The following is a 23282-nucleotide window of genomic DNA, read 5'->3' as shown; positions in this document are numbered from 1 at the left end:
TTGGCTGTGTCGGATCTTCGTTTCTGTGTGAGGGCTTTCTCTAGTTGTGGCAAGCGGGGGCACTCTTCATCGTGGTGCGCGGGCCTCTCACTATCGCGGCCTCTCTTGTTGCGGAGCACAGGCTCCAGACGCGCAGGCTCCGTAGTTGTGGCTCACAGGCCTAGTTGCTCCAAGGCATGTGGGATCTTCCCAGACCAGGGCTCGAACCCGTGCCCCCTGCATTAACAGGCAGATTCTCAACCACTGCGCCACCAGGGAAGCCCAAAGCAGAAGTTTTTAATAAGCTTTTAGAAATGAAACCTGGAAAACTATTGACTCTTCTCCCAAGTGGGTATGATATTCCAGGCAGCTCAATGATGATTACATCTGAGAGCCCTGCGTTTGAAACATTTAGAGGCAACATGTAGCAACAGAGGTACCTCTTGGTGTGCAGTATTTACTTTCTCTTATAGAAGACACAATTGACCCTTATTTAACATGGTTGGAAAGTTAAAGCAGTACTAATTAGCCAAGGATGGATTTTTGGTAATACCGGAAGAATTAGTTTTTAATTCATTTTTAAAATCAACTCAAATCGCATATTATATGCTTGGATTTGGGGAGCTTAAAAGAAGCTGATTATCATGTGATTATAAATACCTGATCAACAGGTATGAATATAATTTACACCAGCATATTTTTGTCATGGTCATAAAATGTCCTATAAACTATTTATACATTTTTTTTCCTCATAACTATCCAATACATAAACCTCATTTGTTCATTTTTGAAAGGGTATTTAAATAAGCATTTTCTAGTTCATATGAAAATAACCATAGTACAGGATGATTTCTGTCTGTACAAAGGTAAGTTAGACTGTACAGTTAATTTTCAGTTATATTTATGGTACTGTTACATGGGTAATACCTTTTTCTTTTAAGCCCAGTATATATATTATGCCTGCCTAAGTTCTGAAGTGGGGCTATATTTCAGTAGTTGTAGAATCATTGATATTAATTAGTTTTGATAGTTAATGTTTTATTGTTTGGGTCTGAACAGTTTGGTTTTTGCACAAAAGTCATTTTAATAAACCTGAATAATTGCCAAATATTAGAAGAAAGATTTTCTTCAAGTGAAGAATACAGTTTTTAGTCAAAGTGGCCATTACCTCTTCCTTTTTTGTAATAATACAGACACTTGAATAAGTTGTTTTTGTGTCACATGCCAAGAAAATTTTTTCATTGGTGCCTATACTGTAATAATTACTTTTAACACATTGTATTTTGAAGTAATAGTTCAGTTAAATTTTTCACCTGCTATGTAACTGAAACTCAATTACAGTTTATAATTTGTAGAGGTCTGGTGGTAATTTTGCAGCTCATATCATGTATCAAATGAATATTTTTGTAAAAATAAAAGCAACAAATTTTTAAATTGATTATTTGAAACTGTACAGCACAGCTGCACCATAGATAGAAAATTGTATTGCTTATTCATTATAGTTATTAGTCCTGTAAACTGTTTCTGGGTAAGCAAACTTCAGTGTTTTGCGGGGGGTTAAAAATAAATATTTAAATTTCCTGGTCCCCAGTGTTAGTTTTCTTGAGGTGGGGGTATGGTGTGGTATTTTAATTGTTTCAAATCATTTCTCCTGTCCCCTTTCATTTATTGTTGGAACTTTTACACCAGTGTTTCCATTGGAAACTAGAAGGTATTCTTCACATTTTATTAAACATTGATTATAGCTCCAGTGAATATGTCCTGATTTCTGCCTCCTGTCCTGACAAAATTATTAATAGAGTCCTCTTTCACTCAAAAATGTCCTTCCTAGGTTACACAATAAACTTTATGGTCACCCTAGTTATAGTTTTATTAGGAAATTTTATACAGATTTGAACGCTGTATTTCTCTGGGGGAAACAAATTTCACAAAGATTTCTAGAAACTGAGATGAGAAATAGCATATAATCCTAAAAGAATTTGAGTTTTTCCTAGAGAAAAGGTCAAAGATGAACTTAATATAGCTTTGAGTATCTATAGGATTAATATATAGGTGATTGGGTTTCAATATATTCTTATTATTAAATAGCTATTCTAGACTTGTGAGTTACCGGATTCGATTCCAGGAGCAGGAAGGAAAGTGCTAGCATGTTGGAAAGAGGTAGAGTGAGGTATATTCAAAGGGATTTTTGTGGTGTAAGGACTAGGAGAGTAAGAAAACTATTCCATCCATCTTTTCTCCATTCAGTCATATATAAAAATAGCTTGCTTACATAATTGCATCATTTCTTTGAAGTCACTACCTAACATTATCTTGTAAATATGTTTTACTTACCATTAAAATCAATAAAGAAAATAAAGTTCTCAAATAGAATGCTATACCTTCCAAGGGAAATAATAGAAAAAATTTGAATCAGTCAAGAGTAGAATTTTGAAAAAAAAAAAAGAATAGAATTTTAGTTCATTAACTCAGCCTGGAGTACTATCCTTTTTTTTTCAGCTACCCCAATTCTACCACTTCTCCATCCCTGACTATACATTTTTACCTGCTTCCCTCCTTTTCCTTGTTCTCTAAATGTCCGTTTCCTTAATTATAGGCTAGAGCCAATTACTTCTGAAACTGACTGAAACAAAATGAAGTTCATACTTACAACTTAATTTTCAAATAAATGGGTTTCCATCACTCTTTATTAAAATGCTATTCATCTCATTTCCTTGCCTACATGCACACAACAAGATATGGCAAAAAAAATGCTTACAGGAGAGATTACATAAACAGACCAACATGTTAACTTTTATCTTTCACTACATATTACAGCTAGTTAAGAATAGAGAGTAAGTCAAACATCATATTATCCCCATCAGGCAGATGTCTGGCTTTAGAAATTGATCAACTCCTGAATTCCTGAGGTTTAGAATTCTGCCAAGTCCTAGATTAATTATAAACTTGTGTTCTGTTGAGAGGATCTATGTTCCTTCTTGTTCCTGAAATATAGGAGAGCCATGCTCCCCCTAACATATGTTATAAAAATTGAAGTCTTTGGGGCTTCCCTGGTGGTGCAATGGTTGAGAGTCCGCCTGCCATTGCAGGGGATGCGGGTTCGTGCCCCGGTCCGGGAAGATCCCATATGCCGTGGAGCAGCTGGGCCCGTGAGCCGTGGCCGCTGAGCCTGTGCTCTGCAATGGGAGAGGCCACAATAGTGAGAGGCCCACGTACCGCAAAAAAAAAAAAAAAAAAATTGAAGTCTTTAACATAAAACAGGGCCATTTTTACTGGGTCCCACATGAATAATGAGGACTGAAACCTTTAGTTGTAGTATTGTTTAAGAACAACATGACCAACACACTCACAGTCTACTAAACCGCTAAATGATATCAGAACCCAATTCTATAGGTCAATCCATACTGTCACTGTTCTTCAGTGTTGAAGAGCCTGACCTTCGTTTATAATGTCTCTTTGGGGAAATGTATAATGGAGATGACAAATACCCACCTCACTCTGCTATGGGGCTGGTGAGGAAAGGGCATGTTCCAGAATGATTCAGAGGGAATAGAAGAGTGAGGCTTGAGGAATGGGGCAGAGCTGGATCTTTCATAAGCTAAGTGCCTAATCTTAGAAGAGTCCCTTAATACCAATGCATAGTAACAAAGAGTGGTTTTTGCAGAAGGTTCCTTATGTTTCACCTAAGTTAGTAACATGGAATTGGCCTGGAAATGTTCATAGGGTTCACGTTTTAAGCTAAAAAGTAATTACGTGGTTTTCACAAAGTCGTATCTTCAGCACTTGATGTATTGAAAGAGACATCTTCATCTTCTTCATCTAGCTGTAGGCTACCAGAAGACAAGCGGATTCTGGCCGTGGGTGAACTTATTCCTTTGTCATACAAAGAGTAGTAGTCTGGTTTAAGAATCTCTGATTCAGAATCACTGGATTCACTAGCTACATACCCTTCTGTTGCTCCCTGATCCACTAAAACTGTTGGAAACTCCTGCTCTGCAAACACATATGTAAACAGGTCAGCTTTACGACTCAGAGCAGGACAAGGCCCTAAAGGTCTAAATTCTGATCCAAAAGGAAAACGGATAGTTTTCATGTCTGATTGGCTCTGGGACCGTTTAGGGGTTGGCTCTTGAATGTTATATGCAAATGCATCTTCTAAATTTGGATCTTCCTCTTCTAGATCTACATTGAGGTTGCCCCTGCCAGTAGTTTGGGCCATAGCTTCATGGAGTTCTTGAAAGTCTTGCTGAAAGCTCTTCATTCTGAGGTTCCTTGGGCTTCTTTTGGCTGGCTTCATTGCGGTAGGCTGTAGACAGCTGTCTGGCCTTTCCCTTTCCTCTGCCATGATTGGAGACTGTCTGGGCACCTGGGGTGGTCTGTCCACATAAAAGAAGACTTGGGGAAGCATAATAACCTGCTGACCAGTACAAGGAATATAGGGCACATCTGTGTAAATTAGCTGCCTTGCTGGACTCACTTTGCTTATAAGGGCAGAAGATGTGCTCGTGTGATTGTCAGCAAACTTACAGCTTGTTTGGAAGGAGCTTAGAGGACTCCTTTCCTCAAAGTAGTCAGGATCGGGGTCGGTGGTAAAGACAGGGTCTGTATAAATAAAAGGGAACGAGGAACTGCTCTGGGACTGATGTAATGATGTGGGCTCTGCCTCTGGTTTGGAATGCTCCAGCTCGGCTGCAAAGGTCACCTCCACTGCAGAGTTTCTCCTCCTGCTGTCCAGCACAGGCTCAGAGGCGTGCACTCCATTCACATTTCGGTAGTACCCACTGCCATAGGCTAGTCTCAAATCTTCCACCTTGAGAGAAAGAACATGTTGGTGAAAGAAGGAAAAAACCATTTGGTTGGGGTGGGGGCAGGGATCTAAATCAATCTTGAATTTTCAAAGGTAGTTTTTCACAAAGGCCTTTCAACCCATGTTCTATGCCAGGGTTGATAAATAGATACATAAAAGGTAATAACTTGTACCACATCCCAATTTATGTGCTGAAAAATAAACGACACTTTCCTTTCTCAACACCATCACACTCCCAGCCTCCGCATTCTCTATCTACTTGAGCCAGCATCGTACTTCAAGCAGTATGGTTAAGTAGCTGTATTCATGAGCTAGGAGTTCTGCCTTTTGGTCCTGGCTCTGCCTTTATTTGCTGTGTGACCTTAGGCAAGTCTCCTAACCTCCCTGTTCCAGCCTCCTCCCTATTTTCTGTAAAATGGTGGGGAGGAGGGCTGTAAATGGCATGAGATGGTCAATCAATAGATGGTACCTTCCAGCATTATACCTCTGTGATGCCTTTCAGATAAAAATTGCCTCTGACTTGAATGAAGACAGAGTTTATGAGACCTCTAATTAATTTTTTTCAAGAGAGAGCAATGGTTCATACTATAAAACTCAAATGAAGCCATCATCTCACAGTTCCAGGAGAACAGTACTTTGTTCTTAACAAAATTACATAGCAAAAGTACTTTAAAACCTTGACCCAAGGGACTTCCCTGGTGGTGCAGGGGTTAAAAATCCGCCTGCCAATGCAGGAGACACGGGTTCAAGCCCTGGTCCGGGGAGATCCCACATGCTGCGGAGCAGCTAAGCCGGTGTGCCACAACTACTGAGCCTGCGTGACACAACTACTGAAGCCTGCGCTCCTAGAGCCTGTGCTCTGCAACAAGAGGAGCCACCGCAATGAGAAGCCCACGCACCACAACGAAGAGTAGCCCCCGCTCGCCACAACTAGAGAAAGCCCACGCGCAGCAACGAAGACCCAACGCAGCCATAAATAAATTTATTGATTTATTTTTAAAGTTACTTTTTTAAATTTTATTTTTGTGGTACACGGGCCTCTCACTGTTGTGGCCTCTACCGTTGCGGAGCATAGGCTCCGGACGCGCAGGCTCAGCAGCCATGGCTCACGGGCCCAGCTGCTCTGCGGCATGTGGAATCTTCCCGGCCCGGGGCATGAACCCATGTCCCCTGCATCGGCAGGCGGACTCTCAACTACTGCGCTACCAGGGAAGCCCTAAATTTATTTATTAAAAAAAAAAACTTAAAAAAAAAAACTTAACCCAAGACCTTATAGCTTCTTCTAAGCCTTAAGATTTTCATAGGTAAAAAAGTAGCTTTTAGTTTTAAAAATACAAAGCCATAGAAATTCGTTTGGATCTGCATTTTGCAAGATGTTAGAAATACAGGTTGCAATTTAAAGACGTGCCAGATCTTTCCAGTCTATAAGGCACACACACCAGTTTACCCAATGTTCTTCTATTGGCTGGAGACTGAGTTGACAGACCTCCCCAGGAGGCTAACGCAACTTGACCAGAGTAACCTTTTTACATACTGGGAGATTTTGGCAGAATTAATTCCTGGAAGCATTTGAAATGTGCATGTATTACATTTATATAAAGAAGAAGGAATTTTCAAAAACCTTACTTGTTTTGACACATCATAGAGGAGGTCTGGTGAGGACCTGCACTGTCGTTCATGGTACTGAGATGGGTAATGTTTCCTGAAATCCCCAAACAGAGAAGGAATTGAAATAGTCTTCATGTGAGTACAGGATCCCTATAAATCTCTAAATTCAACTTAAAAATCAATGTGACAAGTGGGAAGCAGCCACATAACACAGGGAGAGCAGCTCGGTGCTTTGTGACCACCTAGAGGGGTGGGATAGGGAGGGTGAGAGGGAGGGAGACGCAGGAGGGAAGTGATATGGGAACATATGTATATGTATAACTGATTCACTTTGTTATTAAGCAGAAACTAACACACCACTGTAAAGCAATTATACTCCAATAAAGATGTTAAAAAAGAAAAAATCAACATGACAAAGAGAAACAAAACCATGTACCTTTCAAATGGCAAGCTCTTCAACCTCCCCTTTTTCCCATATTCCAAAAGTTGCCTTTGGGTTCTTCCGCTATTATAAAATCAAGATAAACAATTTTATGAATGCTCTTTGTAACCCAGTAGGCTAACTAAAACTCAAAAGTGTCATTTATTGTTGAAATCGAAAGATTCTGGATGAATGACATATGTCGTGAATCTCTGACCATCCCATTAATAATACACCCATTTACCCGAGGATCTGGCAGAGCAACCTCAACTATTCAGAACCCAGAAAGTTTTAAATGCTTCTGAACAGCGCTATATAGCAGTTACAAATTCTGGCCTTGAAAACTAATATACTTTCCTTTAAAGGCCTTTCCCCTTCCTCCAAATTTACACATAGTTTCTAATGAGGCTATTTGTCTGGTCTCGCAATCCATGACAGGAGAAAAACAGCTAACTAAACAGTAGAAGAAGGTTGCTCCAGTCAGACATACACTAGCAAAGAAAGCCAGCTGATTGCTGGGAGAAACACAAGAGCCAAAAAAGAAATCACTAACATAATAAAATCCAAAAAGTCTGGGCCATTTATCACTGTGGTGCAGGGTCTGACATGCCTCCCCCGCCCTGAGGCTGCCACTGCACTACAGCTGCCAGCAGAGGATAAATAAGTGATGTTTATAATAGGTCATTGAGAAAAGGGACAAATATCCTCAGTATCATCTGTTTAAAAAGGCAGGGATTTGTAGAATACATTTTGGAAAGAGTCCATAAAAATATGTACGTTGTAAAAATCTCACTTTTTACTGGGGCAGGCTTCTACTACTTGAAAAAATCCTTCACAGGAAGCACTGGATTCGAATTTTTTATCTTAGCTAAGAGTTTGAAAGCGTCTTCCAAAGAACTCCTAGGCTGGTGGGATCAAGTAAAAACAAGTTCTTATTTTGACCTCGCTTCCTTTCCTCCAAGGTGTTAACGTGTAGTAAGGAGCCTCCACTACAATATTGTTCAACCTCTCAAATCCCTTAGCCCCTGCAGTGCTTTCTCACCCTATCTTTTCCCTAACCACCACCAAAAGGATGTTGTTGAGCTGTCCTTCCTATGGCTAGCATGTAAGTTGCACGTAAGGAAAACAGTAGGTTCATTGACTACGTTTTCTCAAACGGCATATGCCCCCTTATCCTTGCAGAAATTCTGATCTAACCTCTTAAGTGGGGTGTACACCTGCCCCTACCTCCCTGTTAGGAAATATTGACTTAATGAGTCACACAGAGAATGAGCAGTAAAGGGTATCATCCTTTATGTGATTGAAATGGATTCTTTATTGCTTCTAGAATTCAAGCTCCTCCTACTGCCTTCCATGCTATTGAAAAGAAGTTGTGTGTTTAGTTTGCCTGTGTGCAATATTTAATTACCTGTAGCGGAAACTGGAACCCTTGCTGCAGAGTAGGGTTTTAGGCTTTGATTTGGGTTCTTCAGAAAGTCTGAAGAAAGCATGGTACTCCACACAAGTCTTCCAGAAAGCCTTGCAGGCATCTCGGCTGGCCATGGTGAACTCCAAGGTATCCTTGCACAACACCTGTATAAACCAATTTCCATCAAGCAAAACATCCTTCAAGAATATCAAAGACCTTCAAATCCCAACGCCTTCTAAACTATTGGTCCAGGGGCCCATCCAGCTTCTGATTTTCTACTTGGCTCCCTTTGGCTTCACACCTACTGAAACCAAATGATTGGCAAACTTCCAAGGAACAGACAGGGCCACTGCTCAAAAACAGAACCTTCTCTAAGAAGCAAATCTTGCTCTGCACACCCTCCTCACCTCACACGCTTTTTTACCCCCTCTTCTCTGCCAGGAACATATTTATGAAGTTGTAAATTAGGTTAAAATGAACATCAAAGGACATCCTTTCAAAGTGACAAGAAGTTATAAATGACCAACAGGAAAAGGGGAGGGAGGAGGAGATCTTTCCTACAAATGGTAGGCTTTATAGGATGATTGTATATACATGAGTCTTTTTAACACACCAGCTAGAAACATTCTCCCTCTTTATGCTGCCTTGTTCTATGATGCTCTGTGTTGCTCATTTAGCGTATTCTAATCGGCTGTAGGGGAGCTTAGTCTTCCAGACCTAAAGTGCAAGGTTGCCCCATCTCCTGACTCACTATATACCCCCATTTGCCCATGCACGTGTGCAGTCCACTTTGCTGCTCCCCTTCTCTCATTCCTCTCCAGGTTCCTGTATGCAGCCCTGGGATTCGTCACAAGCTTCGCACTGGATTCAATCTTCTGAACTGCTCAAATGAACACTTTTATCTAAGGCTAAGGTTCAGAGAATGAAGCCCAAACTACTGAATTATCTGTAGGTCAAAAATGTAGTTGATACATATTTTTAATTTCCTTTATAGTCATAAAAAATTCTTTCTAGCCCCTTTGTCCCACCCTGTACAATGCAGCCTTGCCCAATAGTTGCTTCTTTTGCTTAATATATACCCACTCCCCACATCCTGCTTTGGGAAAGAGTAGGTATTCAATTATTTGGCATGTAGTAGGTGTTCAATTATTTTTGCTTAAGGAAAGAAGATGAAAATGCTTTATAAAAGGAAGCAAATAACGTTGAATTAATATGTCCACAGTCTTAGATCTGGGCTCTTTCATTTGACTTACCAAATCCCTGAAAAATGGTTTCTAAGGAGACTTGTCTTTCATCCCAGCCACCCCATTTTCCTATTACTTTATTCATTTTGAACTGCCAATAGGATTTCTTAGTGTTTTGCCTTTAGTAAAAATATGACTAAAGCTCTGGTTTATTTATGTAGAGGCAAAAGAGGGAGAATATTATTGGTCAGGGCCAGGCAGATTTCATCACTCACAATCAAACCATTTGCAGAAACAACCAAGAAATCTCAAGTGAGTAGAAAGTAAAAGAAGTTATTCAAAAGCTACTTACCAAGATGTTGGCATGAAGTTTGATGAGAAAATGTTTTCTCTTAAAACTCAACTTGCGGATTTTAGCCCAGTTGAAAGTATTTATCTTTGTATTTCCCTATGATGAAACACATGCAAATTTCAGGATGAATTTCAGCACAAGCTGGTTTGTAAGACAATGCAAACCTGTTGGAAAATGCACTTCATGAACAGGACTATCCTTGATCTATCTCTTGCACAGACTGATCCAGTTGTACTAGATAGAAGCTATGGCCAAAGAAGGCATTCCAGGTGGGACACAAGCCTGCTCTGAAATGCAAGTAAGAAGGGGCATGCCTGGGAAAAGTTTCTAACCAGGATAGGGGATCACAGTAGAAAAAGATTGCAGGTATCCGGGTATACCCCACTTTTCGAAAGTTCACTTTATGCCACTTCGCTTTTACTTCGCTTTGACGAAAGACCCACATTATTACAAGTTTTTGCTAACTGAAAGAAATCCAAAGAGGATTTTTGATTTTACTCCAAAAAAGGAGAAAATAAAAATCAGCATTTGTTTTGCAGTGAGCTGTTATAGAGCCAGCACACACCCTGAGCAGTGAGAGCGGCACCTCTTAAGCTCCTTCCCCAGGAACTACACTCTGCTCGGCAGCTCAGCATCAAGCCACCATAGCTTTGAACTGTACATTGGTACTTTATTTCGATTTATTTTGTGCACCCATTAGCAAAATGTGTCCTCAGGTAATGCTTCTTCACTTTACACTCTTTCAGCTAGGAAAGGTTTCATAGGACTGCTCTACTTTCAAATAGCAGGGGAAACCTGAACTGCAATAGCTCCTCTAATCTCACCCCCTTCCCATGTTTCCAAATTCAACTGCTTTAAAAAAAAATCCCATTTATTCTGCCACTCATTTACTCAAACCCCTTCAATAGCTCTGCACCACCTACATCAACTCTAAACTCTTTTGGCTTGATTTTTTTGCCCCAACTATATTGACTATAACTTTGATCTCACTGCTCCCAGAAAACACCTTTCCATCCTACTCTGTACCTTCCCTCCCATAGGTCTCCTCATTCTCCTTACCCAGAATGACTAGCACCTCCTCTAGGATATTCCATATCATTGCCATAGCCTACACCCATTTCTAACTCCTCTGAACTCCTTTAGCTCTCCTGGACTACTCAAACAGTTTAACTCTCTTGTTTGTTTGTTTGTTCACATAGTCCAAAAATCAAAGGGGGCACAAAAATAAATATATTGAGAAGTCTCATGCCCACCACTGTCACTTCTACCTCTGTCCCCATCTAACCACTGTCTACAGGTAACCACATTATTTTGTTGGGTATACTACTTCTGCAACTAAAGTAAATGTGATAGATTAGCTTTTGATTACTCATTGTCTGATATTGATCGTTATTTCTCTGGTCTTTCAAAATAAATTGTGACTATCGTAATGACAGGAGCCATATGTCATGCTTAATGTTAGTTTCTTGATTATGTCATCCTTTATCCTTCTCAGGGCCTTTGCCTGTGTGCCCTTTCCCTGGAACACCCTCCTTCATCAGGCAATCATATCCCATTGGTCTGGTTAATTTCCTCAGGTCTTACTTAAATGTTAAGTCCCTTTCACATGTGTTACCTTAGCATCCTGTGCTTCCTCTAGCACAAAGCACATCACATTTGTTTATAATTACTTGTTTAATTGTCTGTCTTCCTCCTACTGGAATTTAAGTTCCTATTAGAATTTAAGTCAGGGTCATGCCTGTTTACCTCTGCAGCTCTAGTACCTGGCACAGAGTGGATGTACAATAAGTATACTGATAGAAGGATGAATGGATTGCTGCCCAACTATAAATATACTCAAACTCATTGAATTGTACCATTAAAACAGATGACTTTTATGTTATGCAAATTATAGCTCAATAAAGCTGTTTTTTGTTAAAGAAAGAATAGTACAATGAAGAACAGATAGAGGGTACTCAATACATAAATACTCTTTGACTGGATTTCAGGTAGGACAAAATAGACCATCTATATTGTTCCCAACTGTCCACAGAAGTATTCACAATGAAAGAGATCACAACTAGCATGACGGTCTTGCTCTCATACCCTTCCCATTTTCTCTCATGCAATAGGAAATAGCAAGAATCAGGGTTAGCAAGAATAGATACATGAAAGCAATCTTTAGAAAGAAAAATGGAGCTGGAGGAAGCAGGCTCCTGGACTTCAGACTATACTACAAAGGTACAGTAATCAAGACAGTATGGTACTGGCACAAAAACAGAAATATAGATCAATGGAACAGGATAGAAAGCCTAGAGATAAACCCACACACTTATGGTCACCTTATTTTTGCTAAAGGAGGCAAGAATATACAATGGAGAAAAGACAGCCTCTTCAATAAGTGGTGCTCAGAAAACTGGACAGCTACATGTAAAAGAATGAAATTAGAACACTCTCTAACACCATACACAAAAATAAACTCAAAATGGATTAAAGACCTAAATGTAAGGCCAGACACTATCAAACTCTTAGAGGAAAACATAGGCAGAACACTTTATGACATAAATCACAGCAAGATCCTTTTTGACCCACCTCCTAGAGAAATGGAAATAAAAACAAACAAACGGGACCTAATAAAACTTCAAAGCTTTTGCACAGCAAAGGGAAACATAAACAAGATGAAAAGACAACCCTCAGAATGGGAGAAAATATTTGCAAACGAAGCAACTGACAAAGGATTAATCTCCAAAATTTACAAGCAGCTCATGCAGCTCAATATCAAGAGAACAAACAACCCAATCCAAAAATGGGCAGAAGACATAAATAGACATTTCTCCAAAGAAGATATACAGAGTGCCAACAAACACATGAAAGGATGATCAATATCACTAATCATTAGAGAAATGCAAATCAAAACTACAATGAGATATCATCTCACACCAGTCAGAATGGCCATCATCAAAACATCTACAAACAATAAATGCTGGAGAGGGTGTGGAGAAAAGGGAACCCTCTTACACTGTTGGTGGGAGTGTAAACTGATACAGCCACTATGGAGAACAGTATGGAAATTCCTTAAAAAACTAAAAATAGAACTACCATATGACCCAGCAATCCCACTACTGGGCATATACCCTGAGAAAACCATAATTCAAATAGAGCCATATACCAAAATGTTCATTGCAGCACTATTTACAATAGCCAGGACATGGAAGCAACCTAAGTGTCCATCGATAGATGAATGGATAAAGAACATGTGGCACATATATACAATGGAATATTACTCAGCCATTAAAAGAAACAAAATTGAGTTATTTGTAGTGAAACGGATGGATCTAGAGTCTGTCATACAGAGTGAAGTAAGTCAGAAAGAGAAAAACAAATACTGTATGCTAACACATATATATGGAATCTAAAAAAAGAAGAAAAATATTCTGAAGAACCTAGGGGCAGGACAGGAATAAAGACGCAGACATAGAGAATCGACTTGAGGACACGGGGAAGGGGAAGGGGAAGGTGGGGTGAAGTGAGAGAGTGACATGGACTTATATATACTACCAAATGTAAAATAGATAACTGGTGGGAAGCAGCCACATAGCACAGGGAGATCACCTCGGTGCTTTGTGACCACCTAGAGGGGTGGGATAGGGAGGGTGGGAGGGAGACTCAAGAGGGAGGAGATATGGAGATATATGTATATGTATAGCTGATTCACTTTGTTATAAAACAGAAACTAACACACCATCATAAAGCAATTATACTCCAGTAAAGATGTTTTAAAAGATTAATAAAAAAAGAATAGATACATGTATATGTATAACTGAATCACTTTGCTGTATACCTGAAACTAACACAACATTGTTGATGAACTATACTCCAATATAAAATTTTAAAAAGTTATTACAAGATAATGGATATATTTCCCTGAGCTGTATAATATATCTTTGTTGCTTATCTAAAAAAAATAAAAATAAAAAAGAATCAGGGTTTGAGTGGACTGGGTAAAAATTCCCTCCTGGGTGAACAGGTGTGCCTGTGATCCATTGGGTCTTTTGTCCATCAGTGTGGCTCTCATGCTGTAAAGTTTATAACCACATAAATTAGAAGGTTAAGATTCTTGTTGCCAAGTCTGTACCTGATCTGCTTTGTGACTTATTTCAGTGCTCTAATTCGGTCCTGGGGGTCAGTGGGTCTGAAGCCACCCCTTTCTTTGTCACAGGTGATTCATTCCAAAACCTGTCTAGGTATCTGCCTATCATTCTGAAGCTTCTTAAACCTTAACTTGGATCTAAATTCATTGAATGCTCACAGATATAAGAAGTCCAAAAAGACTGAAAAACTGTTGAAAAATATGTTCTGGCCACATTCCAAGGAGTGAGGATTAATGGTGATGGAGAGAGCCCTCTCTGGAAAACAGAGTCCTGGGAAAAGGATGAGTCAGTAAACATCAACCATTGCTTTCAGGGTTGGGCACTAATTCCCTACTGGCTGGCACTGGGCACCTCCAACAAAACTGCTAACTGAATGAGAACAACCCTTCAGGTTGTTTCTGGTGGATTTGGACAGGCTGAATGCACTTTATTTCACAGCCTAAGCTTTTAGGATGCCAAAAACCTGTATTCTTATTTAGGGTCTAAAAGTTCCAAAGAGCCTCTTGACTTCATCTCTTCACCATGCTGGCCTGATCTAATGTGTGAGCTCCTGAGAATCAAAACATTCAGCTCCAGACTGCAAATGGAAGCAAAGGACATCAAGGGAAGGAGACTTACCCTAAACTCTTCCAAGCACTGCCTCCTTTCCTTGCTGGTGGTAAGACTGAGGGGTGGGGTCACCTTGAGAATGGACATTCAAGTTTGAGCCAAGATAACACCCAAAACTGAAGACTTTAAAGGAAAAGAGCTGTTACCCGTAACACCAGTACACCCATGTGAGCAACAGCCAGTTGGATCTGCATCCCTTCACCATCACTGGCAGGGTGCGGCCTGATGCCGTACATATCCAGCTTCCTCGCTATGTCCAGTAGCAGAATGTCAGCTTCAGCTGGGCTCCTGCCACTGCAAAGGGAAAGAATTTATGAGCCTAATAAATGCAGCAAGAATGACGCCTAAAAAAAAAGAATGACACCTCTACCCCGAGAGCTCGAAGAGGAACTCAGTGTTTTCTTGAGCCTGAAGTTTCTCTGACTTAAAGGCTTGCTTTTAAGAGTCTGTCCTCAGCTTCAGTCTTCCCTGCCAGCAGAACAGGCGGAAGCAGATGCCAGGGAAAGTACTTACATGTGCTTCTGATGGAAGTGCACGATCTTGCTCTCTAAATCATCTTGGTTCGGTAAGTACCGGGTTTGTGCCAAATATTTCCTATCTGTTTCTTCATGAAAGTCTCCCAGTTCTGCTGCATGACAGTAAAGTGACATTTTTTACATTACCATTGATGAGTTAAGCAGTGGAGCACCCAGCAGACCCTCTGACCTCCCCCAAACAGCCCTTTCTTTGCAGCCATTGCAGCCCTAGACCTCCTGAATATATGTATATTTGTTTCAGGATATGGGTGGTGGGGGAGGACCTAACTGGTTCTTCTTCAAATAAGAAGCAGTGGGTTGTTATGAAGTCACAGACACAGTGTAGGTCTTAAAGGCTCCAGAATCATAGATGAATATTTTCTTATTTTCTTCTCCCACATTCTGTTGATGATCTCTTCTACTTCTGATCAGTCCCTGTTATGAGTTGAACTGTGACCTCCCTCTCAAATTCATATATTGAAGTCCTAACCCTCAGTACCTCAGAATGTGACTGTGTTTAGAGACAAGGCCTATAAAGGAGTGATTATTTTAAAAATGAGGCAGTAGAGTGGGCCCTAATCCAATCTGATTGGTATCCTTATAAGAAGAGGAAATTTGGACACCAGGCACCAGGAATGCAGGTACACAGAGGAAAGACTGGGTGAGGACTCATCAGGAAGGCAGCTATCTGCAAGCCAATGAGAGAGACCTCAGAAGAAACCAAACCTGCTGACACTTCAATCTTGGATGTCTAGCCTCCAGAAGTGTGAGAAAATAAATTTCTGTCCTTTAAGTCACCTAGTCTGTTGTATTGTGTTATGGTAGCCCTAGCAAACTAATTCAGCCCCCTAACCTCCCTCTGCCTTGATCAGGCATTATTAAGAAAGGAGAATACAAATGCCAACTCCAATGCAAGCCAGTCACAGCCATTCATCACTCTGTACATTGGGAATCTAGTAAAACCCTGCTATATGGAATCCCCAGTCGGTGAATAATTCTGGAAATTATTCTCACTTTTCCAAATCACTGGAAGTTTATCCCTGCTCATAATCTATTCTAGATATATCCAATTTATTGTTATAATAGCACTGTGCCTACAAAGGCAATTGAGGTATATAGCATTATCTGCCCCTACAGTAAATGGCTTGAAACTGTTTTGATTTTTGAATTCTTGTGTGTTCTTTATCATTATTATGCCTTTTCCCTCTCTGTCAGATTAATAGGAATCACTTCCTGGTCATTGACTTCCCCTGAAGAAGTCTCTACTTGGTTCCAAATTGTGACTTCTAATCTACCATAAAATGGGCACCCAAAACAATTTTTACAATTAAAATTCACATTTTAACATGAAAAAAGGGGAATGCAGATATCCAAACCTGTTCGCATTTTATGAATTATAAGAGTAAATAGACTCCATGGAATCATGTGGTGCTCTCCTATTGAGTAAAATTCATGGACATGGGGGCATCAGTTTTGAGTACTAGAAAGTTATTTTCTCTTTTGGCTTGGTTTTCTATTGTGTTTTAGACAGATGGCATGCTCATTTTTAGATAGGTGAAGTGTATTTATATATTTCAAAACCACATTAGAATGAAAATCTTTATATAACAAGCTTTTTTAAAAAGACCAAATCAATGGCTCTTTTATCTATTTATTTTTTTCCCAAATTGATAAATGTACAAATCTCATTAAAACTTAATCAGTGGCTTCCCTGGTGGCGCAGTGGTTGAGAGTCCGCCTGCTGATGCAGGGGAGGCGGGTTCGTGCCCCGGTCCGGGAAGATCCCACATGCCGCGGGGCGGCTGGGCCCGTGGGCCATGGCCGCTGAGCCTGTGCGTCCGGAGCCTGTGCTCCGCAGCGGGAGAGGCCACAGCAGTGAGAGGCCCGCGTAACGCAAAAAAAAAAAAAAACCAAAAAAACGTGATCAGGCCCACCCATATGGTTTCACTAGTTAATGCTATCAAATATTCAGATAAGATACAAATACCAATTTTTCACAAACTCTTCCAGAAAATAGAGTAAGGAACACTTACCAACTCGTTCATGAGGCCAGTATTACTCTGATACCAAAATCAGACACAGACATCACAAGAAAACTACAGATTAATATCTCTCATGAATACAGAGGCAAAAATCCTCAACAAAATACTAGTAAACTGAATCCAGCAACATATAAAAAAGAATTATACATCATGACCAAGTGGGATTTATCCCAGGAGTGCAAGATCAGTTCAACACGTGAAGGTTAATTAATGTAATATGCTATGTTAATAGAATAAAGGACAAAAAATACATTATCATATCAATAGATGCAGAAAAAACATTGGGCAAAATCTAACACCAATTCATGGTAAAAACATTCAACAAACAAAAAAATTAAAGGGAACTTCTTCAACCTGATAAAGTTGGAAAACCTACAGCTAACATCATAATAATACTAAATGGTGAGAAACTGAGTGCTTTCCCCTAAGACCAGGGACAAGACAGGGATGTCTGCTCTTGCCACTTCTATCCAACATTCTACTGGTGATTCTAGTCAGTCAGTCTCTCTCTCTCTCTATATATAAATCACTTGCTGTACACCTGAAACTAACACAACATTGTAAATCAACAATACTTCAATTTTAAAAAAAGAGCACACACACACACACAAAGAAAATGAAAAGTCAAGCCACAGATTGGAAGAAAATTTCACAAATTATAGATCTCATAAAGGATTTTTAATAAGAATATATAAAACTCTCTTAAAATTCGATAAGACAACCCATTTTAAAATTGGCAAAAATTTGAATACGCATTTTACCAAAGAAAACATAGGAATGGTTAATAAACAGATGAGAAGGTGCTCAACATCATTAGTCATTAGGAAAATGCTAATTATAATTGCAATGAGATTCATTGCACTAGAATGACCATAATCACAAAGATAGACAATACCAAATTTTAGTGAAGATGTGGAGAAATTGGAAACCTCATACATTTCTGGTTTTATTGTAACAATTTGGTGAACAGTTTGTCAGTTTCTTAAAATGTTAAACACAAATTTACCTTAAGACAAAACAATTACATTCCTGGAAATCTACAAAAGAGTGATGAAAACATGTGTCCACACAAAGACTTGTACATGAATATTCATAACATTATTCATAATAGCTAAACTGGAAACAATCCAAATGTCCCTGGCCAAGTAAATAGATAAATAAAATGTGGTATACCCATAAAATGGAATACTACTCAGCAATAGAAAGGAACAAACTGCTGTGATTCATGTTACAACTTGCATGAATTTCAAAAACATTGTGTTGAATGAAAAAAGCCAGATACAAAAGACCACATATTTTATCATTCCTATTACATGAAATGTCCAGAAAAGGCAAATCTATAGAAACAGAAATTAAATTGGTGGTTGAGTGACTGCCAATGGGCATGAGAGAGCTCTTTTGGCATGATGGAAATGTTTGAAAACTGGGTTGTGGTAATGGTTGCACAACTCTGTAAATTTACTAAAAACCATTGAGTTACAGACTTAAAATGAGTGAATTTTATGGTATGCACATTATACCACAATAGAGCTGTTTTAAAAAATAAATTAAACACACACACACACACACACACACACACACCCCAATCTTTCTCTTTATTAAGCACAAGTATTAAGCACAAGACCTTACGTTGACCCTAAGGAAAACATAGGAACATAGGAACATTCTCTCCATGCAGGACTATAACAATCTAGGAAGAGACCTATGACATACAAATGAGTAAATATCATTAGTGATAGAAGGTAGCATGTGGTGTGAGCACCTTCACTGTTACCACGCTGGTCCAAATTACCATCATCTCTCTCTCTCCTGCTGTCGTCTGTTATCTTGTCTCCCCACTTCCACCATCCCTCATAAAGTCTATTTTCTCTCATTTTTAAAAATTGAATAAATTTGACATATAACATTGCAGCAATTTAAGGTGTACAGTATGTTACTTTGATACATTTATAGATTGCAATATGGTTGCCATTGTAGCAATATTTATCACATTACATAATTATAGTACAATATTATTGTCTATATTTATTATACTGTACATTAGATCACTATGGCTTATTTACTACTCGCTACAAATTTCTGTTTTCACCACAGCAGCCAACATGATGTAGTTAAAACCTAGTTCAGATCATTTCACTCCTCTGTTTCAAATGCTACATTGGCTTCCCATCACATTTAGAGTAATGTCCTAGGTCTTTAATATGCTTTTAAGGCCCTCCATGATTACTGTCTCCCTCTCTCCCTCAGTTCCAGCCATCCACAAAGCCTGCTTAATGTTTCTTGAATACTCCCAGCATGCTCCTACCTCAGGCCCTTTGCACTGGATGTTCTCTGCCTGGAGCTCCCTTCCACCAGATTTCTGCATAGCTTGGTCTTTTACCTCCTTCAAGTTTTGTTTAACTATCACCTTCACAGTGAAGCCTACCCTGACCACCTTATTTAAAAATTCAGTACCCAGCCCCCGAATTTCCCTCTCTCCCTTCCATACTTTATTTTCTCCAGTGCACTTATCACCTTCAAACTTACATTATATATTTCCTTATTTTGGTCTGATTGTCCTCCACTGCCGAAATGTGAGCTCCACGAGAGCAAAGATCTTTTTATTTCACTGCTATGTTCCCAGTACCTGGCATGTAGTACGTACTTAATAAAATTTGCTGAGTGAATGACAAAGAAGAGTTACTGTACTAAGGGCATTCATAAAAGGGAGGCTTCATTTGGAATGTACAAACTGTATTTGGGAGGAAGAGTCTGGCTAGAGCCAGAGGGGTGTGTAAGAGAGATTTAAGCAGATGAGGTCAGAATGTGGAGGTTCTTGAATGCCTAGAACATACATATTAGATGAATAAATAAATGAGCAAACGAATGAGCATCCTGGCTGTGTTCTGCACACTGTCTTAGCAACCAGTGAAATAATCTGACCTGGATGGATTGTGAAGAGCTGACTCCTTGAAACTTTCGCTTTTTTTCTGTGGAAAGAGCTTCTATTGACAAACAAAATATCCTCTAGAAAAGCTGAAGTGTTCTGTGCTATGCCTGAAATGGCCACTAGGGAATGCTCAAATCCATAATGTTGAACTATTAAGAATGAAATTGGGCTCCCCCATCAGAGGCTGTCTGGGGAGCCCCAATCCTCTGACTGCTGCCTTAAACAGGCAGCTAACGGAGAAGGATAAGTCTTCCAATATTGTTTTCTCCACCTGCCTTACCCCATCTCCCGACCCCACCCCAAGAACAATACTGGACATATAGTTAGTGTCCTTGGCATTCAAGGCCCTTCAAAATGATGCTTAGTTTTTTGCCACCTCTCCTAAACAGACTCTATGCTCGAGTTGTACTTGAGCTGCATCCTCTGTATATACTTTTTCTTGTACCATCACCTTTTTTTCTTTTCTGCTTTCTCTGCTTATCATTACATATCCAATTCCTATGCATCACTTTAAGGCCCAGCGCAAAAGCCATCTCATCCATAAGCCTTCCCTGATAACTACTGGTCTCACTGCCTTCCTGAGATCCTGGGCTCTCATCCTGTCTCGCTTATGAGTCACTTGGTAAACACTGATTCATATACTGTCTCTATCCAAGCCCTTCATTCTGGAGTTCCCAGTGAAATCAGAAATCTACCATTTCTGGACTGTCAGGAAGGCAAAGGATAGAGGTCAAAAATGAACTTTTGAAACAAAAAAATGAAGTTATGATCCTTCAGGAACAGTAAGGAACAGCCTATTCTTGGACGACCTCTCTAGAAGAGAGAGAAAGTCCAGCCAGCCCTAGAAGAAGAGATAATATTTCCAGCTGCCTTAATCCTGCCCTCGGGGATACAGGAGCAGCCTGATGTGCCCAGCTTCACCCCCTCCCAGGAAAGGCCCCACTGCTCCCCGGGCCTCTTTTCCCTGCCTACATTACTCAGCCTAGTCCAAGGACTTGGCTGCTAGGATATGGGGAACTCTAATAGACGCCTGGGGCCTTTTTCCCTTTTAGTTTCTCTCCACCTGCTGTACTCTGTGCTTTGTTCTCTGGAATCATGATAAAGAGCAACATGGGAATCACATTAAACGTGACAATGTGCTGCAGAAAGCACGTACCAGAAATGGATCCTGGGGCAAGCAGAGGGAGTGGGGGCCTGCCTAGCAAAGTCCATGCCCAGATTAGTCCAGACCAGCTCCTGGAGAGCAAGCCTGGGGCAGTGGGAGGCCAAGGTTAGACCGAGATAGAAGAAAATCAGCATTTACTTTTAATCTACATAACTGCTCTGTGAGAAGGCATTCTTGTCACTCTTTTAAAGACTAGGGAACTCAGGCAAAGACAGATGAGGGGACTTCACCCAAGGCTACAACAGTTAGAACGTACAAACAGGATTTGAATCCAAATCTCAATGCCTACAGTAACCAGCCTCTTTCTACTGGACCCTGCCATTTCTATATATCTCATCCAGGCTTTCTCTCCTCTACAGAGAAGCGCTAACATGATGATAGGGATGTTGAGGGTGCTCAACCTCTTTGCCTGGTTCTCTAGCTGGCTGATAGGCCCCAAAGTCGACATTTGCTACTTACATTGTAAGATGTGAGATATCATCAACGCTGTACAGTTGTCACTGCATGGAAGCCTTCCCAGAGCCAAATCCTTCTTTATTTGAAGAGTAAAAAGATACCTGCAAAGAAGTGGGGGGAAATCTCTTGAGGAAGAAACAGGAACAAGAAAGAAGCATTTCCCTTCTCCCAGATCAAGATGTTTCAAGAAAGACACGGTGCCCCCAGTCAGGGAGATGCCTTTTGGGGGTGGTGAGTAATGCATAGGCTTTGCTTCGGCCCCTAACCAGCACTAGACCACAACTCAGCTGATCCAGCATTTCAGCAGGCCTCACAGCCATTAGGAATTGCCCCGGCCAAATCCTCCCGCCAACTTGAGGGAGTTGGCCAACAATCCTCTGGTGATTTCTGCCACGTAGCAAAGCCACATACCCAGCCAGAGAGAAAGGGAGATTCAGCAAGAATAAGCCTACTCAGGAGGCCAGTACTGCTCTGTTTACAAAATGCTATCAAATACTCACTATCGTAACAACTTAGAAGGCTGGCATCATCACCACATGTTCCAATTACGGAAAGACAGAGGTTAGGCGATTTGGGCAGAGTCATATCACCCCAAGACAGTGAAACTGTGGCAAGACCTCAGGTCTGCCTCTCAATTCCAGGCTGCCTCCTATCCAAAAGACTGTATTTCAGAAATCAAGAACTTGAGGCCGTGATTCTGCCCCTTCACCTGGACCACCGTCTCCGTATCACCAGAGCCCAGCCTAGCCCTTTGCACAGAGCAGGTATGGGATTACTGTGTATTGAATGGAATGAAGCCAGACTACCCTTTTTCCTACCGATAATCAGGGACCCATAAAGTACACATTGGTATCCAGAACTTTGCAAAACAGATGGCATTTGTCCCACACTTTTAAGCCCTTATCAAAGGCAATCAACTTTTGAAAAGATGTGTATAATTAAGATTCTACTGCCGACTATGTTCCTTCTTGGTTCAAAATTGGTTCCAAAGTTTTATTTTATATATTAAAACATTTACTATCTACTGTGGGCATTTCCCTAAATAAGATGTAATTTTCTGAATAAAGTTCTGTCTAGATTTTTTTTAAACCAATTAAGACTTGACAGCAATGTGGTGAACCAGAATTAATTGCACGTGATAGATGAAAATGCAGACTGGGAAAAAACAGGTAAATTAGTAGGTGATTATTTAATTTACAAAGCCATTCATTATAATCCTTCAAATTGTGATCTCTCTTAACGGATTAGAAATGATTCATTAGAAAAGTTATATTTGCACACCACTCTGAGAAACTCACGTAGTGGCTCCAATCAAGGCATCCTTGTAAAGTCAACTACAGTTAAGTATTCTCAAATGGACCAATGGGGAAAAAATAAAGGAAGTCTAACCGTTGCCATTACCTGCTTTCAAATATAGATGTACATGGGAATAATCAGCCTCAATTGCTAAAGGGGACGTGAATTTCATTTTACTCCTAGCAAGAAAGAAAGTAACCTTCTTGTCATTTGACACATTCCTTGCTGTTAAGAAGGCAGCTGCCTGCTGCAAATACCAAATCCTTCCTCTGAACAGCTGATGAATCATTTATCATCACATTGATTTTCTCATTCTTTTTTTTTTTCCCAGAGAAAGTTTATCTCCATCAAAATTGGTTACAATTTGAGACTCGACTGAAA

At 40.1% G+C, this 23282-nt stretch overlaps 1 protein-coding gene across 1 annotated transcript; it reads right to left on the bottom strand.

Annotated features, from left to right (window-relative positions):
- Nucleotides 1–3143: 3143 nt before the first annotated feature.
- FRMD7 (FERM domain containing 7) lies at nt 3144–22432 on the bottom strand. Its single transcript, XM_027097541.1, has 8 exons — nt 21609–22432; nt 15012–15126; nt 14645–14792; nt 9760–9855; nt 8224–8387; nt 6831–6899; nt 6413–6488; nt 3144–4789 (listed from the first exon to the last, which is right to left on the bottom strand). Exons 1-8 carry the CDS (start codon nt 21847–21849, stop codon nt 3740–3742), a joined length of 1959 nt encoding a protein of 652 aa, XP_026953342.1. The 5' UTR covers nt 21850–22432; the 3' UTR covers nt 3144–3739.
- Nucleotides 22433–23282: the final 850 nt, after the last annotated feature.

Source organism: Aethalodelphis obliquidens, unplaced genomic scaffold, assembly GCF_003676395.1.
Source record: "Aethalodelphis obliquidens isolate GAN/ISIS:26980383/991018 unplaced genomic scaffold, ASM367639v1 scaffold115, whole genome shotgun sequence".
In the NCBI taxonomy this organism is placed as follows: Eukaryota; Metazoa; Chordata; class Mammalia; order Artiodactyla; family Delphinidae; genus Aethalodelphis; species Aethalodelphis obliquidens.
The sequence above is the reverse complement of the archived record's forward strand: the minus strand, read 5'-3'. Positions and strand labels throughout refer to the sequence as shown.